General features: G+C 40.9%; 1 protein-coding gene across 5 annotated transcripts; it reads right to left on the reverse strand.

Moving 5' to 3' along the window:
- Positions 1 to 269: 269 nt before the first annotated feature.
- On the reverse strand, positions 270 to 18,009 carry LOC126386496 (transmembrane protein 198-like). Of its 5 annotated transcripts, none has more exons than XM_050038882.1 (5): positions 17,833 to 18,009; positions 4,414 to 4,654; positions 2,841 to 3,416; positions 1,472 to 1,620; positions 270 to 1,305 (listed from the first exon to the last, which is right to left on the reverse strand). In XM_050038882.1, the coding sequence occupies exons 2-5, from the start codon at positions 4,565 to 4,567 to the stop codon at positions 1,156 to 1,158; spliced, it is 1,029 nt and encodes a 342-aa protein (XP_049894839.1). In that variant the 5' UTR covers positions 4,568 to 4,654; positions 17,833 to 18,009; the 3' UTR covers positions 270 to 1,155. The 5 variants fall into 5 exon arrangements, with proteins under 5 accessions (XP_049894839.1, XP_049894840.1, XP_049894843.1 ...); XM_050038883.1 differs by having other exon boundaries at positions 17,778 to 18,009; XM_050038886.1 differs by having other exon boundaries at positions 1,543 to 1,620; positions 17,471 to 18,009.
- Positions 18,010 to 21,645: the final 3,636 nt, after the last annotated feature.

The raw sequence follows: 21,645 nt of genomic DNA on the forward strand, positions 1-21,645 counted from the left end.
AGAAGAGTGACTCAACATTCCCACAAAAAAGGATAGAAAAATATTGAAAGTTCATTATGATGAAAGGCCAGTCTGTCCCGCATTGTGTTGTCTGCAACAAAAACGTCTGGGACGCCATGGCAACCCCAACCAGTTGCAGAGTAGGAAATCCTCCCCATGACCTCTTTATAGTCCATGAAAAATCTGGTGAGTAATGCTGCCAGTGTTGCTAAGAGCCCAAAGAGACAAACAGTGAAATTTATCTGAGTCAATCAATGAGTAAAAAATGGTTTTGTATCAAACACATTTATTTATCTTCGAAATTTCTATCAACAGGTATGTACAGATTCAGGTAACAAGTGCATTGTCCCTGCAAAATTCAAACAACAAAATGGATAATTATTTAAAAAAAATCTACAAATTAACAACAAACATGCTTTGTTTTTTGTCCTTTTTTCAACCCTACTGTGTACTTGGTCATTATATAAATTAAATTATGAAAGGTTGACTCCACAAGCATACAAAACACTCTAAATTCTTCACCTATTCTGACAGGAAACAGGTTTTTTTATTTGCATTTATTCATTTTGCTTCACTTTGTCATACTCCATATATCCACCTGCATGTCGTATTTTACTCACTCACCAAACTCCATCTGAAAAAATACACAAAGTCACTTTAATGAGAAAATCACAAATCCTACGAACACACAGTTAAACAGGTAAGACAGGTAATAACACAACACTTAATGGCAATGGCTAATTCTTTAAGTACAGTACATGTAATGTCAAACAAATTGCTTTGTCATGATTCACTACCAAAACAGAAACACATCCGTTTTTGAGGCTCGTACTTGCTGTTTATGTATTTAATACATGATAAGAGGAAATGGAGGACCTTAACTTTGTTAGTATCTGTTTTTAAGTGTTTCTCTGAGAAACACAGTGGTTATATTATAGCTGTCACCAAACAGGTGACACCTCTTACGTTTCTCCAGGAAGCAGCATTCTCTTTCACTGAACACACAGGACTGACACACATCCTCGCTCCACATCACTTTAAGGGCAGAATAAGCCCTTAGCTGAGGGGAGCAGAGTGTTGGTTCTACTCTATATTACTAAGACACAGTTGGAGAACCAGAGAGCATTAAGTAGTCCCTTCTTATCTCTGTTTTGCTCAGACCCTGACGACGGGGGTCGTAGCTGTAAGTGGCGCGGTGGAGCCGGTGTCATAGTCCAAGTCGATCATGGTGTGGTTGGCGGTGCCCAGGCTGCTAAGGGAAGTGCCTGTGCCCATCTGTCTGTCCCGCAGACTTTGCAGGTAGCTCTGAGAAGAACAACATAGGAAGAGATGAGCGAGGCACACAAAAATAGTGGTGTCAACTTGACAAGGATTTTATGGCATCAGTTAGGCTCTCTGGTAAGATATAACTGATGCCATAAAAACACAGTAATCAGTATCTACAGCACACGCCATGTTGGGTGACACTGACCGGTGCCAGTAGATCCCCAGCGTAACGTTTCACTGGGGTGGGTTTACGGCGGTACGTGCCTTCCTGCCCACCTGCCTGCTGTCGCTTTTTGGCGTCCTTCTCTCGAATCCGCATCAGCTGGACGCGCTTCTGTCTCCGACTGATAACCACTACAAAGAGAATGAGAAATTCAATGGCAGCTTTTAAACATCACATCACATTAAACAATTAAGTAATTCTAGACAGACAATGAGATACATTAGTAGTGGGAATTAAGTATGTATGTTTGTAAAATACAAACTTGAAACATCCGGGCCCTTATTTATCAATCTAAAAGTAAAAATCCCTCACTTTTAGTCCTACTTATTGAAGCCAAGAACTGCCGTGCTTGCAATTATCTTTTTAATGCCGTTATCTCGAGATCACAAGTTAATTATTTCGGGATCTTAAGATAACAGAGCTCATTTTCCTGTGATAATGCATCAAATTATGTCTATTTTCATGAACACAAAAAGCTGATTTCTAAAGATAATTTATTACATGACAACAACTTTTGTTTTCTTGAGATCACAGGATAATTATGGAGAACTTGAAAATTAGTGTCTGGTTCATTTGATCACACCTGCTTTCAGCCTTCATGGTCACTGTCATTACTGTCAGGGATGATTCATAACTGTTAAGCCTTGACTGAAATACAGTCTGATGCATTGATCAGTAATGGATAGTCCTTGATGTGACATTCTCAGCCTAAATCAGTTGCTACAGTTGTTAAGACGGCATCTATTCATGTTGGCATGGCAATCCTGATCTCTGATAAACATTATAAGTTGCCTAATAAGAGGAAACAAAATTTCTTCTCTCATTATGGCAGGTTCATTATCTTGTTATTTAGAGATAAGAAAGTTTGTTTGTTTTGAGATAATGAATTCAATAACTCACAATCTCAAGATAATGGCATTAACTCGATTCAATTCAATTTTATTTATATAGCCCAGTATCTTAAACCACAGTTTGCCTTGGAGGGCTTCACAGCACATGACACCCCCTGTCCTTGGATCCTCACAGCAGATAAAGGCAAACTTCCCACATTAATACAATAATTGCAAGCACAGCAGTTCTCGGCTTCCAAAGAATAATCCCTGAGAAGATTTAGGGATTTTTTAAACAAGAACAAACAAAGGGTCAGATGTAGGATAAATCCTTGTCTCCATTGTCTGTTCCTGCTCTCAGCACACATGTAATAGCTTGTTACTTCTACACTTTACACAGTAGGAATATGTTGCTTGATAACTCTGAAGACAACTTTTTTTACTCCTCCATTCTTGAATGAATATAGGCCCTGATTCAACCCTTCAACAGAACTCAAAGGGTCATGATATTTTCTCCTTACCTTCAGTGTGTGAGAAGCTGTCATCCGTCAGTTTCCACTGGACCAGTACTCCTATGAGGCTGAGGGCGGGCCAGATGCCCAGAATGACCCAGCTGTACCAGCAGAGAGGTTGCCCGGGTGTGAGGCGCAAGCAGTCATACACATACGTGGCCAAAACCAGCATCTCTACGAAGTAATCAGCACACACTGTCATGATAGCTGCCCCAAACACAGCCGTGGAGATCATGGTGAAGAGCTTTTGCCACTGCAGTGTCAGCACAGCAAACAGCATGCCCGTTCCCAATAGTGTACCCAGTGGCACCCAGACTGTGGTTGGAGTGTAGAACTGGTGAGTGACCAGCAGGGCTGCAAGAGCGAGGAGGAGGCCCAGCAGGAGGCCGGTCATGAAGAGGCCGACGCTTCGCACCAGCATAGTGACCAAGCCGCATAGCAGGCCTATACCGAGGCCGATACCTGCGCTGGCCTCCACGCTCAGCTGGGTGTCCAGCACGTGCTCTTTGTGACAAAGCAGGAAAATGATGACAGAGCCAAACATCAGACCGGATAGGAACATGACAGCCTTGAAACAACGGTAACCTAAAGGAGGAGAGACAGGAGAGAGCTACAATGAGGAATCAGGAGATGGGAGGATTGCTGAATAAGCAATTAGCTTTTTATATTAACATGAAGTACACAAGGTACAAGCTCAACAAATGAACTCTGGACTATGGCTGCTCCCTTGTAGTCGACCAAACGTTAGTCGACCAGAAAGGTTATTAGTCGGCAAGATTTCATTGGTCATTTAGTTGCAGAAAAAGAAAAATAGTCCAAATAAATCAAAACCTATATGACTGGACCATGTGGGAATTTAATTTGAAAGGACAGACACAGGAAGTGGCCACGCTCAGCAGTCAGACAGGAGTCAGGTTACTTTCAAAGGCTTGTACCTGCAGTTATCACACAGGCTAGTTAATAACATGTCGGGCAGGAAATCCAAAGTGTGGGATCATTTTGAGAAGGTGAAGGACGAACCCAAGGTGATATGTAAACTCATCTTCATTGGTCGACTACAAACATGACGCATCATCTGAAACACGTAAGTAGCTACATGCCCATTAGCCACTTAGCACAATCATTACTGCTTTGCAGACAGTGTCATTAACAGGCGGCTCGCTCAGTGTGTGACGTGCACTTGTAGATAAAATATAGGCCTATATTAATGAAGGTTCATTAGTACCGTTTTGTCTTTCTCTGTAATGTAGCACAGTGTTAACAATGTTACTGATACTATTCTTTCTCAGACCTTGAACTCAAACCATTGTGATGCCCCGCTCAAAATATATAGTAATAAGTCATTATTTTGACAAAGATTCTCATGATAATGAATCACAGGATCTTTTTTTCATCACACTGGCGGAAATGAGCTTCCATAGCAATGGATTTCCATAGCATCCAAATTGATCTGACATGTTTACAGGCTGCACTATGAAGTTTTCAGTTATGAGTGGCATTTTGATGGTGTGTTATGTCATTCAAAATCACTTAGTTTCAGCTTCCTTGATGTCAAGGTCTGTGAGCCAGCAGGGATCCTCACCAAAGAAGCAGTAGATGATGCCAAACAGGCAACACATGGAGCAGATGACGGCAGGGATGATATCATACTTCCTGTCTATCTCCAAACTACAGGCGTCGACCTCGGCTATGCCTGCCCCGGCCGCTTCAGCGCTCAGCCCGGTGGGATCTGCCATTCTGGGTGAATGTGGAAGGCTGGAGTTCGGGACAAGGGTGGAACTTCTGGGGGTGTTATCTCAAGTCCATCTGAGCAGGTCTGGTGACTGTGAGAGGAGAGGAAATGTTGATAAATTATGAAGAATAAAGAAAATGTCTTGTATCATGATCAACACAGAAAACTTAAGCACTCTGGAGGTAAATGTGACGTGTGAAATCTTCAGGTCAACTGTGACTTCTTCCTAGCTGCTCTGTGTGTGCAGCTGTCATAGACTCAGCACACGAAGCTATGCAACTCCGTGCAATCCTGCATACTCGGGCATGCACACAGGCAGCTCATTCACTCGCTATAGTCCATGTGCCAGGACCCCCGTTGATCTCTGTTCCCCCAGAATCATTTGGGTCATGATGAAATCTGACAGTCCTAAGTGCTCGGTCATTTGAGGAGAGTAATTGGATTTACTTTATCAGATTTAAACACTATTAAAATAATCTAGTTTTTAAAATTACACAGGAAGGAGCAAAGTTTTTTTATCAGGAATTTGGCGACTTTGGTTTCAGGTTAAATTAACCTTTAAGATTTGAAGATTTTACCCCTTGGCGCCATTGCTTATTACACATACAGTTAACTGATAGCTTTATTATGGGAACAACTATTGGACACAGTATCTATGTTCAAAGTTACTGCGGAGCAACAGATGACACCATCCTGGGAAAATCATGTATCTTCAAATTGTTGACTTTTCATTAGCTTAGAACAGCAACTCTGTTTTCAACTCTGTGAAATGGTTTAGTTAACATCGAAGTAGGAATGTTTTTTTGAATCATAAAAGAACATAATCCTTCACTTCAATGAAGAAATTCCCAGAATTTGGAAATATAGGGTTTTCACTGGACAACAAGCTTTTATAGTAAAGTACAATCTAAAATGGCATGAAACCCACCTTTTAATCACATTTTATGCAAAACGATGCTTTAAAAACATTTTTTCTCCTTGTAGTTCTTTCTCATTTTACCTCCACTGACTTATAATTTCTAGGACCAACTAGTACTCTTGAAAAATTATATATGATATTTAAGCTGGCAAGCCTGCAGAGAGCCACAGACGGCTGCATTAGGGCTAAAGGCTTATGGGTGGACTGCTCTTTCTGAGGCTGCTGGCAGGCCTCCTGTATGATCTCACCACAGCTGAGATCCGATTACAGCTCAGTCACGTTTTCTACTTGAGACAAACAGTCAGGAACAGTCGCCCCTGCCTTTATTCTTCACTACTTGCCAGATCTTTCTTTTTCCGCCCTGTCTGTCCACTACCTCTCCTCCTTTAGCTGGAACTTTCCCCCACCTTAAATCTAATTCCTCTTTTACACTGAAATGTGCCTCGTCTGTTTCGTCCTTTTCTGAGACACAGGACTGTGTAATTTGTATGTCCTGCCTATGAATTACTTTACATGGAAAAAATGAGAGTCCGTTGGAAAGTTTTCTTTTCTTCTTTAGTCACTTGCAGCTTTACAGTACCTATCCCTCTCTCCCTCTTTCTGCTTTTCATCAGTGACAACTGCAACTTCTCATTTCTCGCTAAAAGGGAAGACACAAAAAAATTCCAATATGTAGGTGTATGTGGCCAGTTAAAGTCTGGAGACTGCGGTTTGCTGAAGGTTACATTATACAGTGTATTAAAACTTTGAGGGTATGCATCAATAGCTAAACTTGAGATCATATGTACATCATATATGTAAAATTATTTGATGTAGGTGCAGTAATGTCATATAAACAAATCTAATTAACATGCCACAAACTGCAATGGCTATCTCTTAATCATATTCAACATTCTGCAACAAGCCTAAATGAGTTGTACATGACTTTCAGCATACCTATGATTCAGAGTCTGGGCCTGGATAGTCTGTATAAAGTTCTCAACATAGGCTGACTGAGTTAGTAGCTAGGAACTTGTGATGCTAACAGTGCTAATAATGGCAACAGTGCTGACAGAGCTAATGGTGTTAATGTGGGGGGAACAAAAAAAGGGTGGGCATTACCCTTCCTTGATAACATCGTCCAGCCACCGTTGTTCGGGATGGCATCATAAGTGGTAAGGTGGCGATTAGCTAACCAGTGAGATGAACAATTGTTTTTTTCCAAAGCATGTTTTGAACTAGGCTGAACATGCTTGGGAAAAAATAAACCAGTGGGAAACACACAGAGACTCACATGCATAAACATGCACGCTAGGCCGGACTGGCTACCACAACAAAGAACACAGATTACAACACACACACAGAGGGAGTGTGACTTTAATCTCTGCTAAGGACGCCAATACTCCACTATATCTTTACATAGGAACATTTTGTTGACTTTAACAAGACAAAAACTAAACTGGACAGAATGAGAAAATCTAACTTTTCAAACAAAATGAGCCCTGCTGGAGAGATCTCTGTATACAATCAAGACTATAATTTGCACGTCAACCCGAGCAGACTTAAAATGAAGAACTAAACTCTACTGGGGGATAATATAAAACTACACACAGGGGTCGGGGCAGCACGACGGCTCAGTGGTTAGGACTGTCGACTTGCAGCGAGAAGGGTCTGGATATGAGAGCAGGCTGGGGGATTTTCTGTGTGGAGTTCTCATATTCTCTGCATATCTAAAAGGGTTTCCTCTACATCTTGAGACTCTCAGGTTAAACTCTAGGAATCCGTAGTAGCCTAGATGTTTTGTAATGGATTGGTTTCCCTTGATCAATTAACAAGGACTCCAACCCTCTGAGACACTGAGCAAGATAAGAGGTTTAGAAAATGGATTGACAGACACAGGAAGTTCATTGTTACGGGCTTTTGTCTCGCTCTTTGGTCCTGTTACTGTGATCTGCTTGATTCAGTCATATGAGAGGAAGATGAGCTACAAAGTGGAACAGTTAAAATGTTAATGTGTACTTCCAAAAAAGGTATCTATGTTTTAAAAATGAGCCAAAAAGCTTTAGTAGATATAGTTTAGTTCTGACTTTTAGTACAAGATACACTTGTTGATGTTGTTGATTGCCGTTGGTTTGCCCCAGAACATTTTACCCCAGTCGGCACTGGTCCAATATGATGTGTAAGGCTACCTGGCTGCTTTGCATATAAAACACCTGAACCAGCCAGCTTTGTGTGAATTACTCTGTGCTAAAGCCTTTCCCCTTTTTACCTGCTCTGTGACCTTTTGCCATTTGCTTTTTTTTTCTCGTGAGAAATGTGAAACTTGAGTGACCAAGGTCATCTTGTGCTGCACATTCCTCTGACAAACTACAGCATGTATGTACTTCTGTAGAAGACACTGTGTATGGGTATATAAAGATAATTAACTTAATCTACACTACTAAAGTATAAAAGGTCTATTTCAAGCTAATCTAATTCTTCTGTAGTTTTATCTTTCAAAGAAACAAGACCAACAAAAGATTTGATGTCTCTCCTACTTATCACATTGTGTCGAATTGGAATACAGCTTTGTACAAAACGTTGTAGGTAGATCAAATAATAACACATCACATCACATATAGCTTATTTTTACAGTAATTGGAGTAATTGGATACTAACAAGATTTTCCCCCAGCTTCGTCTGTTGCCTCTAGCGAGCCAGGACTTTAAATGAATGTTTTGTGGTGGGCTCAGCTCACTGAATTTAGTTTAACCATGATAAGTCATATGCACTAATGGAAAATAATAAGCCCAGTGTCCTCCTTTCCACCACATATCTTATTTGGTTGCAGTTCAATCTTCTCTTGCAGTGGGTAAAGCAACTGTTTTTGGTTTGCCAGTAACACTAGCAAAGGGGAACTTGTTAATATTTCAACACCATTTAAACAGTAATTTACTTAACTCTACACGCACACCCATGTCTCTGTACGTCTGCCTCATGTTACCCCTCCGTGAGTCACAATGGTGTCCTATGTCTAGCAGGCTTGGAAGTCCTTGCTGCCGTGGGAGAATAGAGCCATTATGGGGCAAAACAAAGACTCTGAGGCCCATGCTGTGACCTCTAGTGGCACTCAGAGGAAACCATGCGGACGAAAGAGGAGACCACATAAAGACAGCCGAGAGCACCAAGGAGACTGGTAGATCCCGAATGTTTGCTTTAAGATGGATGCCAAGTATTTGCCTTCAGAGGGGTGGTGAGTGATGGAGGGAGGGGGTCCTAACTACAAACAGAACTATCTATCTTAATGACTGAGCTCCCTGGAGGCCCCCAAACCTCCCAGGGCTTCCTCCTAGCTGAATTTCCTACAAGCTAAAGTCACCTGGCAACTAAATCCGCATTTCCACTGCATGGCTCTACTCAACTTGACTCGATCTTTTTGGTTTTCCATTAGCAAAAGTTGTGGATAACACCTGGTAATTTTTCTGATATTTCGGTCCAGGTCCCATGTGAGGTGAGCCAATAATAGATGATTAAGTTAACAATGCAGGCCACTGACTGCTCAGTAGTGATGCACAGGTTGACCAGCTGGTTGGGCGGTTCTGGTAGGCTTGTTATTGAACAATGGAAATTAAAATAATGGAAATTACATACTATATAGCCAACAGCAAGTAGGTCATTACTAGAAACTTACACTACGTTGTACAATTGACAAAATGCAGATGTTCTTCTTTTTGGTTCCCGATCCAGATTTGGTGAGTGTTGCTTTGAGTTTGATGTTGGGGCAGTTTAATGCAGCGTTGCTATGGCGATCAGATGAGAATCCAACTTACACTGAAGGGAAAGTGAGTTGAGTTGAGTTGAGCAAAACGATGTATTGTAAATGCGACATGAGAATCTACAGCCATGCTAGAAATTCTGTGAGGTTGTACTTAGTGGTAGCTAGATGCTAACATCAGCATGCTAACATACTCACAGTGACAACACTGACATGCTGATGTTTCTCAAGGGATATTTACCTAGTTTAGCCTCTCTTAGCATACTAAAATCTGCTAATTAGCACTAAACACAAAGTACAGATGAGTTAGTTGGGAATGTCATTAGTTTTTCAGGTTCAGTCATAAAGCAAAGTACTGGACAAATTCAGATTTAGTCTTAATAATAGTGCTAGATGAAAAGTCAGCGGATCACCAAAGTTAGTAAGATTCCTCGAGGGACCATAAATGTCCGTACAAAACTCTATGGAGACCCATCCAATAGATGTTGTGACATTTCAGTTCGGACCAAAGTGGTGGACCAACCAACCAATCCTTTCCAGCACCAACTAGTTTGACCAGTAGAGTCTTGAAAAGTGTCAAACCCCTTAACTTGGACTCCAATGGTAAGAAATGAAAAAGAAAACACTCATGGCCTCCAGAAGTATCACTTACATTTACTTAAGAGGCAGTAGGTGGGAATTGTACATCAGCATACAATGAGCATCAGCTGCAGATGAGATATTGGAATATTATGTTTCCCTTAAAACAAAAACTTGCCCAGGAGTATACTCCCCCTGAACTAACACTGTGGGGGGCTGAGTAGAGCAGATTTGAGTGCTCAGCTGCTGAGGAACAGGCAGGGCTGACTACAAGTTCCCCACATAGCTAATTTGGGTGTGTTTAATGAAAGGGTGGGCGTGCGTGATCATAGCCAGGGATTTTGCAAGTACTCCTCTGACTTGACTGCCGGGGCCAGCTGAGAAGTTGAAAACCTGCAGTGTTAGGGCCTGGCTGTCTGACAACTTGAGTTGGAAGACTCTACCAAGAATGTGAGATGCACCGAGGTCTGCGCTCTGCAGTTGCAGCCATTAATCATGCCACCTTCAGTTGGACACCCAGACCAGCTGACAGACTGATCGAGTCTGGACAAGGAACCATGGTAATAAAGCCAAATATCACAGTGGGGTTATTAAAATTGATGCCATATTGTGCTAAGCATAAAACTGGATAAAGATGGATACATACATGCCCATCACCATAACATGTGCTTTCACTCTGGAACATATTGAGCAAGAAATCATATGGGCCGCTACTGAGCTTCCTGTCTCTCCATAGCAGGAAGCCCAGGACCAGATGAGGAAGTGGAACATCAGGTTTCAGCAGGAACTGACCCTTGTGTTTGTGACACGGAGCAGACAGGAACTAAAAGCTGGGTCATCAACACTGACACATCATTTCACCTCAACAACACCACCACTGCCTAGATTTCAAAAGAGAATCTGAGACTGGGAAACACGATGCAGCTCTCCAGCACGCTGCACTGTTTGGAACATAAGCACCGTGTGAGTGTTTTGGTCGTTGTAAGGAAAAAGCAGGAAAGGCAAACTTGCAATATGATGAAAACAAGCTTGTAATCCGTCTGGCTCGCAGGCTAATCTACATATAACGCTTGCCATTGTGTCTCTGCTTACGTGATTGAGACGATTTCAGCAGCACCAAGTTTGTGCTTGGTGTGCTGTAACGACTTGCATAATGAACAAAGCGCCACATGACAGTCAGTTTACACTTCTTCCCAGACTTTGCATGCTCAAGAGGTTTTGTAATTCTTATCCATATACTCTTGGTCTGAGCTCCACGCAGCCATATTCAAACTACAATGGCGCACAGATCATAAATGTGATAAAAATGTACAAATTTATGCAGATATTTTATAACAACAAATCAAGACCTGCCATTGGCACGTCTCTACTAACACATAAACAGACATAATAACACAGCAAAATGCGACGAATATGTGGTATCTCAACTTGAGCCTTAGCTTCAAAGCCTGACTGAAATGTGTCTGTGTGACCCATGGGATACTTTGCATGCCCATGTGTCTCTGACAACCTTTGCATGTGGCTTGAGCAACTGCATCCAAGAGCATGCTTGTTGCATTGTGGGTGCATTCGCAACTGTATAAACAGCTTTATATTTCTTATTACATCACTCAGGTGACATTTTAGGGCCATATGTGATCAAGAATAATATCAACAGGGTTTATTTTCCCCTGCGCAGATCTAGGATGTAACTAATCCCTTATTCATTTTCTTCTGAAGCGGCCATGTTTCTCATGAGATCTTTTCCTTGTCATCAGCTACTTAACCCAAAGCCATACAAATCAGACATTAACCAAAACATGGCTTTCGTGCCACTCTATGACAAGATGTGACACAAGAATGTGCACTTGGATGCTATAAGTCTTTCTGGAACCAAAAAACCTTAAGAAAAAAATAATGTTTCACTGAAGTCCTCCCAATCCACATATTTGTTACCACAGATTCCCCAAAACTGTGAATTTTATGCAAAACTATTTGCCTCCCAAAGCTGACTCAATCCATCCAGCCAAATTCATTTTGCACACAGCACAGTCAGAATTCCAACAAATTGACTGTGACAATGAGTTATAGAGTGCCCCAGGAACGAGTCCTTAAACCCAGAAAAGAGTTAGCATTTTAGCACTCCTGGCTCCCTCGTCTCTAAGTCAATGGGTGTTTTGGATAGATGCCTGAAATAAGGTCTGTGATTAACCAAAGTTCAAAACACAAGCTCAAAATAAAAATATGTTCAGCTTAAAATCCATCAGTAAATACTCCACTTGTGAATTTTAAAGATTTTAATAAAGGCGGTTGCTAACAAGTGGCTAAATGAGACTACAGAACGTCATCACACCGAACACAACTTTACAGCCTCATTGTGGTGGCAACGTTAAGTCATGGGGCCATGGTGTAGTCCGTTTATTGTCTAACATTAGCTTTTTACTTCTGGTGATTGAATTTAGGCTTCAAAAATCTAAAAAGTGGTGTTAATTTGTGAGGATTATCTTGCTGAACAAAAGGTGAATGTATCATAACAGTTTGTTTGCCACATAGCTTATTCCTGCAATAATCCAAAATCCAATGGAAAAATCCTTTTGGCTTTTTGACAAGGGAACCAGGGCGACGCTTCTCTATCGGCCAACAGAACAACATCATCCCTAGAGTACTCTATAAAGACTCCCGTGATTTTGCAATACTTGATTGCACGAAATAGCTTATTTAGAGATACAATTAGCAGCTGTTCAAGCGACATCATGGCAGCTGAAATCTCACTGACAGTTGTAGGACTTAAACTAAAGTCTCCTATTTCCTATGGGTCTTACTGCCAAATAATTTGCCCTCTGGTCATGAACCCCAATAACAGTGACTTGTAGCAATATCTCAATAGTAGTATCTCACTTCTCTTCCCTCATAATCTCTCCATCTCATGCCAGACTTTAGTTGAAACAATAGAGGCCTTTCAACTTAAAAATGCAGAGAGCTACTTATAGAGAGGCATGAAAGAAGATCAGAAACACAATGAGGAGCCTTTTAAAGGGAGTCACATGTCGATGGTGCATGCCTGACATGGTACATCAGAAATACACATGGTCATTAACATAGTAAGGACTAATAATCATCCACCAAGTAAACACTCTTTATGCTGCAATATGTTGGTGATCCAGCCGCAGAGGAAGGAGCGTACAGTGTGTGCAGAAAGGAGTGGCACTTCCACAACGCTCTATTAGGGTTTGTGGTGAAGAGCAGCATTTAGTAGGCGGTGTGGTGGAGTCTGATGTCCATATGTTAGTGAGAGCATGACAATATGGCACTGTGTGTGAACTAATGTATGCTGCTGATGAACACTAGGCTGGTACAGAGCAGGAGTGTCCTTGAGCAAGACACCAACGTCCGACTATTTCCAGGAGTGTTCTGTATAAAGTTGAGCTGGGGACACGTCAGGGGGTAACATGATATTATTATAAAGTATAATAAAGGTTCAGTGTGTAGGATTTAGGGGGACATATTGGCAGAAATGGAATAAAATATGTTTTCTTTTGTGTATAATCACCTGAAAATAAGAACGGTTTCGTTACCATAGAATGAGCCATTTGTATCTACATAGGGAGCGGGTCCATGGAGATCGCCATGTTGCACCACCATGTTTCTACAGTACCCCAGAATGGACAAACCAAACACTGGCTCTGGATAGAATCATTAGCGTTTTTGCTAACTGTAGTTAGCGGCCATTCTGCAAAAAAAAGCAGTGCCGGAAAAACACAGATTATTTTGAACAGAAACTGTTTATTCAGTGTGTTTACTAGTTGAAATCACTGGGTCTGTTTGTTTTGGAGAGGAAGATACCTCTGCTGATAATTCAGCTCCCGGTAAAAACCTCCTTAACATCTGGATCTTAAGTAATAAGAGAAAAAAAGGTGAGCACACATTAGCAGGTGCTGGGTTAGCAACCTGTCTGCGACATGCCAAACAGCGTTGCAGAAACACTGATCTGTAATGTCAAACTGCTTTATTCAGTGTTTTTACTGGTTTAAATCACTGGGTCTGTTTGTTTTGGAGAGGAAAAGACTTCTGAGGATTATTTAGCTCCCAGTAAAAACCTCCTGAACAAGAAAAGGCTGAAGGAGTTCTAACCAGGAGTTCACGCTCGGCACACGGGAGAAGTTTCAGCTGGTTGCAATCTGCAATCCTCACCGCAAAGTGCCACAAAACCCTACAAACCATTCCTTTCAAACTTTAGTGCTTAAAAAAAATATTTTTTTCAATTCTTATCACAGGGAGTTGGTGTACAAGAAACAAAACTGCTTATGCAGACTGCTAAAGTAAGACCAAGTAGCAGCAGAAGTAAGATCAAATAGTAAGATCAAATAGGCCACTGATTGAATTATGATCAATTGTAGATAGGTTTGCTATTGTGGCAACGCAGTGGTGTTTCAGACCTCCACGCAGGGCCTATATACAGTATGTCTGCAGCACTTCCCCTGCAGCTCTGTCATTTAGAGCAGCCATTTAACCCTCTTTGTCAAATTCCAGTCGACAATAATTGTACCTCCTACAGCGATCTCACGAGTCTAAAATATCTCGTGTGCCCTTCTTTTTCCAAGCCAACTCAACACCCCTCTCATGTCATAACTACAACCAATGTTTAAAGTTCCAAAAGTAGCATATGGATGGATGTTTTAAAATGACTGGTATCAGTTTTTATGTGGTTTCCATGTGACAATAGGGTTTTTCTTGCACCCAGGAGTCTCCGAATCCTTCCATCTCTCAGTCTAACTACAGGTTGCTGCTCAGTCAGCCATGTTAGTTCTTCTTCGGTCAGTCATTTCATAGTAACACAGAAAGGCAGGATCAACAGTAGTTGATGATGAAAGCAATGGTTGGGTAATTTAAAATGTATCAACTTTACTACGCTGAAAAAACAAAGACATAAAACATTAAATGATGCACTTTTCTAGAAGAGGGGAAAGTGACAGTAGAGAGCACAGCAGTCTCCACATTAGATTATCCACAGCAATGAGTCTTGTACAGATTATACAGCACAGCTCTTCCTTGACACTGCTCTTATTCATCATGACAAACCTTAGAGTAACTCCTCAGTATAGACTTTCCATGTGCAAGGCATATGGACAGATGCAGGAGGACTGAGCATGTGGTAGCAGGAGTGCTAACTCAATCATTCTGCAGACTGAGGTAAACTCACCGAAATAATCATTTCTCAACAGTGTCACTGTGAAACCGCATTTTGCATTTGTAATGGCTTTGATATTAAACCAATACTTTACCCCTCAAATAACTGTTAATTAATTACTCACCGCGTGTTACGTTGACTTTGTGAAGAAAACTTTTTCTCGCATGCTTTCACATTGAACGAAGAATCAAAAAACAGGAAACTCTTGATGAATTTAAGTCATAGGGGACCGCGTTTAACAACAGCAAAACTATATCGAAACATCTGTTCTGTTAGTTTGTTTGTGTTGTTGTGTGACTTTGGTGTTTTAAAGGGTTAGTTCGAATTCACCTAAGATACAGAGTTACACAAACGTACTAAATGATCGAGGCAGTGGTAGATCAGCAGCTCCTGTGTTCAGCGAGGTAAAATTATTGTTTTAGTCAGTTGAGTCTGGCTTTAAAGAGAGTATAGATAAATTTCACTTTTAGTTAAGTTCCCCATCAGAATGGGCTGTCTCATGTCAAGATAAAGCAGTGAAAATATTCTAAATATAGCATACACTTAAACTGATTGACGGCTAAAATATGTTTTGTAGTCATGGACGACTACTGCACTTGTGCAAAGTTTTTTTTTTTAAAAAAGTGAGGTTTTACCAAAAATGCATGTGTTAGGGAAGTATTGAAGATACAACTGCATAAAGAGACATAGGGTTATACTGCATTAGTTGTGTGAGAGTTTGTAAAGGGATGTTTTTATATAGGTTTGCTGTTGTTAAATGTAGCCACCCATTAATTCATCAAGATTTTTTTTTTCCATTTTTGGATTCTTCATCCACTGTGGAGGCATGTAAGAATAACATTTTCTTCACAAATTCAGCATAACATGAGGTGAGAAACTGATATACAGATGGTAATTTGGGAGTTGAAGTTTTCCTTTTAAATGATGTATATGTGTCCCGACACAAGACAACAACTAACAGCTGAGGAGAAGCTGAGTGTATATGATTCTGTCGTTTGATTTTTATTGAATACTCATGTACACACTATAGAATACTACAGATGTAACTACTATATTGTGTTTTAAAGTAACCATAGAAAGCACTGACGTTCATCTTTTCAGCTGATACAACAGCCGGCCAATACCTTAATTAGAGGAATAAACCTTAGCCCATGGCCCTGTTGTCTAAAGGGGAAAAAAGGCTGCTTATGTTTAAAGAAGAAAGCAGATCCGAACACAGTAATTATCCAAACTTCACATTAAAGCTTGTCCTCATAAAATGGGAATTCCTGCTTTGCTGTGCGGGTCAGCTGCTCTTACTGTGCTCTCTTTCTCCACAGTATCACTCTCCTAAAAGCTACTTACAACATTTTCAATAAAGTTTATGTGCATTTAATCAGTGAAGATAAGAGAAGACAGCATGGTGTCGAAATATTACAATAACAAAGACATGACAAGAACGAGACCCTTGTGTCTCCTCTAATTAAAAGGCACCATGCAAAACAACATGTGCAGCCTAACTTTCATCAGCCCCTGCTCTTCATGCCTCCTTTCCTGCCTTCTCTCTTTCCCCAAAGCAGGGACGGGCTTCCTCTCTGCTTTTTCAAAGGGGGCAAAACCATCTGGTGCAGGCTGACAGAGTAGGTCAAGTAGATGGGGGGGGTGCACTACTGAGGGGGTGTAACTACAGAGTGCACTCCCCAGTAAAGACAGGACCTGTAGGCTGTCACCACACTGCCCAAAAACCCAAGAGGCACTCCCACCATGGATCACACAGCAGAACCACAGGGCTGGGACTTCTTGCACGCGAAGTGGGCCAAAAAGGGACATGAAATGTTTGCCTTACAAAATGAAGGTTTCCATATACCTATGCACTATGGGTGGATATAATAAATAAAGAAACAAGTTCTGTAAATGTTCAGATTTGTCAAACAATCTGTGTTAAACATAACATATAACTGGATTTAAATCAATAAAATCAGTATTGTTTTTCCTGTTAAGAGCTGCAGGCCACTTCCCATCTTCCCCTAGCACAACTTCCACATAATTATCTTTAATAGCCTAGCGCTGATTGAAGCAAAGTACTGTGGGATCTTGGTCTAAATGTGTTGTTCAGTGCACACCAATAAAGCCTTTATTATCCTGGATCATTATGTCTGTGTCCTCAAAGGCTGAAGGATGAATTGCATTATGTGCCTCAAGTGTAAAAGCCTTTAAAAGGGGAGCAGCCATGGAGGCAGCCAGGCTTGCTACGTGTTATTACAAACATTTCCAGCTGCAGAGTTTGGCACTGATCAGTCAGTATCTGAGGTGGAATCGCTCAGCTATAATCAATTATCATCGGTAACGTTAATAAAGTATACGCCTATTGTTTTCAAGCACAGAGCCGGAGTTAACTTAATTCAAATGTACACTGGCAGAGAATAACAAGCAGGCAACCACACATCAGGGTTTAAAGGAGGAGTAGAGGGATGTAGATGTGCAACAAAGATTAATTTTTCCTGAAGTGAAAGACAGTTCATAAACTTACCGATGAGCCCGTGGTGGGCGGTTGTAACGTTAACTTCTACTTGACAATCGGCCCTGTCAAACAGGAAAAACACCCCCACCATTCACTAACACAAAGCGGCGATAGGGTACCAGGGAAAACCGGTTTTCTCCCAACTTCTCCCTCGGCTCTTCTTAAACTCACAGGCTGCTCTGAAGCGACAACAACGACATGTTTTAGCTCCTCTCCCTGCCTCATGCAAATGTGTTACAGCCCCGAGCTAGCTGAGACCACAGGAGTGAGGAAGGTTAGCTAGTTTCCATTCTCCGCCGAGCCGAGTCTCACTCACTCTCACAACTTTGGCTCTGGATTAACCGTTACAGTTCCCGTCTGTGACTCCTCACCAAACTACTCCAAGTCTTCCTCCTGCTCCTCCTCTGTGGAAAATCTGAACGGTCCTCCCTCACACACCTCCCCTCCTCTTTGCTCTGCGCTGAAATAAACGGCACTTTAAAACACAAAGGAGGAAAGTTTTCCCTCCGAGGTAATCCCCCTCTGTATCTCCATCCAGCGTCGGCAGTTGGGCCGTTGGAGCCCGGAGCGAGGGGCGGGGTGAGGGTGAGGGGTGAGGGGGCACAGCAACAGATGAGGCCCTGGAGTTAATCAGCTAGCTTCCTATAGCCTACCTGAGCTCCTGTGATAAACTCATTTAATAACCGGGGGTTACTTTATGTTTTTGCACTCAGTTTGATATAGAAGAAATAATAATTAACTGACAGGAGTCACAGCTGTCCATTTACACCTAACCTTGTAACTTTGGGACTGTACTCTAGTTATTAGAGGAGGGGGTGGCTGGGGTGTGACTTTATTTATTTATGTGTTTATTTTTATCCTGACCCTCCCTTGAGCCACAGATATTCTTCCTTGAGCCTCCCTGAGTAACTGGGGGAAAATGCATGACCCTCTTCCCAACGTAAATAACCATATTTTCGTATATCCACAGGTGTGGGGCCAATGTAAATAGCAAACAGCACAGAAAGAGTTATCACCAAAACAAACAGCTAACGTCTTACGCAAAATGCAAATCCTCCTTAAAAACCTGCATCATCACACAATCTGTGTGTGCACTTAGTTAGAATATGGGCGCATGACAGCAGCACACAAAACCAACAAAATTTAAAAAGTCCACACTCATACGCATCACAGCATGAATACAGCAGCATTAGCAACATATGCATATTATGATGACCATTTTCCCCAAAAAACGTAACATACATACATACATAGCCTGAATAACATAAACTTGGCACAGTGGCAATCATTAGATTTAAAAAAAACATACGCTTTGATGTTTGAAAGTTAAAAGTAGAAAAACATTTCAGTTAAAAAGTTGAAAATCCTGGAGCTGAAAAAAGCCTTTCGTCATGTGTGCAGGAGCGCAGAATATGATGGATTCTTTTTATTTATTTTTATTATTACTATGGGGTTTTTTTTTTTACAGGATCTGATTTGTGCAACATGTTTCTTTTTAATAAGACAAAGAATGAGGTCATTTTGATCAAAGCTGAAGATAATTTGTGTTTCCACGTTCTCTTTCTATGATAAATGGTGTAATTTGTTGATTTCTTTTTCTTTTTTTTAAGAAAACATGCTTTTTAAACCCACTTGCAAGTTTTGGGATTCCACTGGTAGTTAACATAAATACAACATATGAGCATTTTAAGTGAAATGTCCCTCTCCTATGCCAAAACAAAAACTCCCTCCTCAGTGCTTAAAAAGTAATTTGAACTGACTCTTCCGTTTTGCAGCACCCACTCCCCTATCATAAATAACGAACAGTCCCTTACTTTTGTAACAGTTGTGTTGTTTTTTTCATGAGAGAACACAGTACACTAACTAAACAACAGCTGTTTATCAATTAAGTACTGGCGTAAGTACAAGCTAACTAGCTATAATAGTACCACTTATAAATGATTTGTAAGTTATAAATAATGGGTTTATCAATAACAAATAAATTATTTACTAATGTTTTCAAGAGAATTTAAACCAATAAGAACACATTTTGCTTTGCCAGGTTGTCTCTGGTTGGTGTTTATCCTCCTCCAGTAAAAGCTCTTTGTTTATCAAGTAAACCACCCACAAGGACCGATGACCTCTGACCGTCTGGAAAAGTGCTGCAGACAGAGCGTCTGAAGCAGAGTCCATTTATTAACAAGTTATTAAAAGATACTTTGACACTTTAACTATGAAGTGATTTAATTTACTTTATTTCGCCAGGATAGTTCACTTAGTATCAATACTGCTGTCCAGGGAGTCAAAGACAATTAAAACTCATCATTATTAACTTATTAATATTTGGAACTGACTTCCTCACTTTTGTCTTATGACTGGACTATTAATGAGTTTTGTTTTTACAACCTGACAACCCAAAAGTTGTTCTAATTAATGGCTTATAACTGATCAATAATGCAGTATTACCATTACTAAATCATAACTTTAACCCTCTTTTAAAGGGTGTATTCTCAGAGAGTGAAAGCCTACGGACATGAAACAGATGAGTTGTTTATATCACAGGCTGACTCATTCTCTTCCCCTTTTCATATTCATACTATGATACACTGAGCAGGGCTGGGAATTTGCTGTGTTTACAGAGTAAAACCTGGTGACAAAGGACCCTGTGGATTGTGTTGGTACGCTCAGAGGGAATGAGCTGCAGCTGTGAGTGCTGAGATAGGAGAAGCACTTCATTTGCAGCACAGGGTCTACCGGTGGAGGAGGTGGTTGATGTTTGTGCGCCAGGGGCAGGGTCCTCTTTATTTATAGCCACGACCATAGACTGCATGGTAACCACACCGACAGTTCAACAACCACACAGACAGGTGTTTATCATTTACCATGTTCAGGATGTTCACAGTCTACATTTAAATAATTTTATGATCTGTAAGTCAGGTTTGACCTCATCATTATTGGCAGATCATCATGTTGTCGTGGCTTGTTGTTGGTTCCAGGAATTTCCCATAAAACCTACATGACAGATATGGAAACTGATAGCAGTAACATAAAGTTGTGTTTGTCTTGCTGTGGTGTGACATGCTCAGGTCAAGCCAGGCGAGTTCTGGGGAAAACAAATTACATGACAAACAAATCAGGTAGCTTTCCCTCCACCTGTAACAACTAAGCAGACAAGTGTGTTTCCCTGAGCATTTACGTAAAGGTGACCTACAGCAAGAAAACACTGCATTTACAACCATAACAGGATTTAACATTAGAGGTTTTAAATATGCTTGAAATACCTTTTCTGATGCACACTGTGACCCAGGTAATCTATCTGAAGTGTAAAACACTGAACATGTATTTGCTGAGGAAAATGTGTCACCTCAAACACTCAAAGGTGATTTCTGTAGCTTTTAAATAAAAAGTCAGGTCTTCACTAACAAAAGCATGGCTTCTATTTACTGAAAGTTTGCCTGATTTAATGACTGTATTATACATCTGTTGCTAACATTTACACAGCACAGCCTCCAGGCCTTCATGTTCTGGGTACAAAACAATGAATCATCCCTTTATATCTAATATACAGACTGTACAGGTCTGCTTTAAGTTAACACATGGAGACATATTGGGACAGTTGTGTGTGAAGAGGAAGTGATATACCTTTAACCTCTTAGTTTCACAATCTACACCCACCCACCATTGTGCTCACATGCTTAACTCGCAGCAGTGTCTGAGGATTGTCAGGTCTGTGCTTGGCTCTGTGGGATGGGGGCAGAGCAGATGCTGTGACAGGAAGTTACTAACATGGTCCAGATGTGGGGACAAGAGACCACCTCTGACACAGCTGCAAAATGTGCACGACTACAGGCAGAGCCTTCAGACGTACACATGACACAGGATCCCTGTGTTGAAGAAAGCTCAATCAAAAGACGTTGGTTCATGTCGTCTTTGCCGAAGTATAAGACAAATATGGACAGACTGAGATTTTAATCTGACCCCATTTACATTGAGTACATCCTCACTCACTTCAGAGGTACAATACTAACTTAAGTTTGTACAAATGCTGTATTTTAAAGGATACACTATATAGCCAAGGGTTCAAATTAGATATACTACAGATTCAAATAATTCTTTTAACAATTTACAAAGGTAGTTCATTATTCAAGTGCCCTCTAGTGTTTAAATGATGCAGTGCAACAAAGTGACAAAACAAAAGCTGCCAG

Source organism: Epinephelus moara, chromosome 24 (genome assembly GCF_006386435.1).
Source record: "Epinephelus moara isolate mb chromosome 24, YSFRI_EMoa_1.0, whole genome shotgun sequence".
NCBI lineage: Eukaryota > Metazoa > Chordata > Actinopteri > Perciformes > Serranidae > Epinephelus > Epinephelus moara.

What these genes read in the sequence shown, in the direction of transcription:
- LOC126386496 (XM_050038882.1), bottom strand. Translation starts at nt 4,567, where the DNA reads ATGGCAGATCCCACCGGGCTGAGCGCTGAAGCGGCCGGGGCAGGCATA. An exon ending in CATCATCTACTGCTTCTTTG is followed by an intron (nt 3,417 to 4,413) that starts GTGAGGATCCCT and finishes CTCCTCCTTTAG; the next exon opens with GTTACCGTTGTTTCAAGGCT. An exon ending in CTGGGGATCTACTGGCACCG is followed by an intron (nt 1,306 to 1,471) that starts GTCAGTGTCACC and finishes TGTTCTTCTCAG; the next exon opens with AGCTACCTGCAAAGTCTGCG.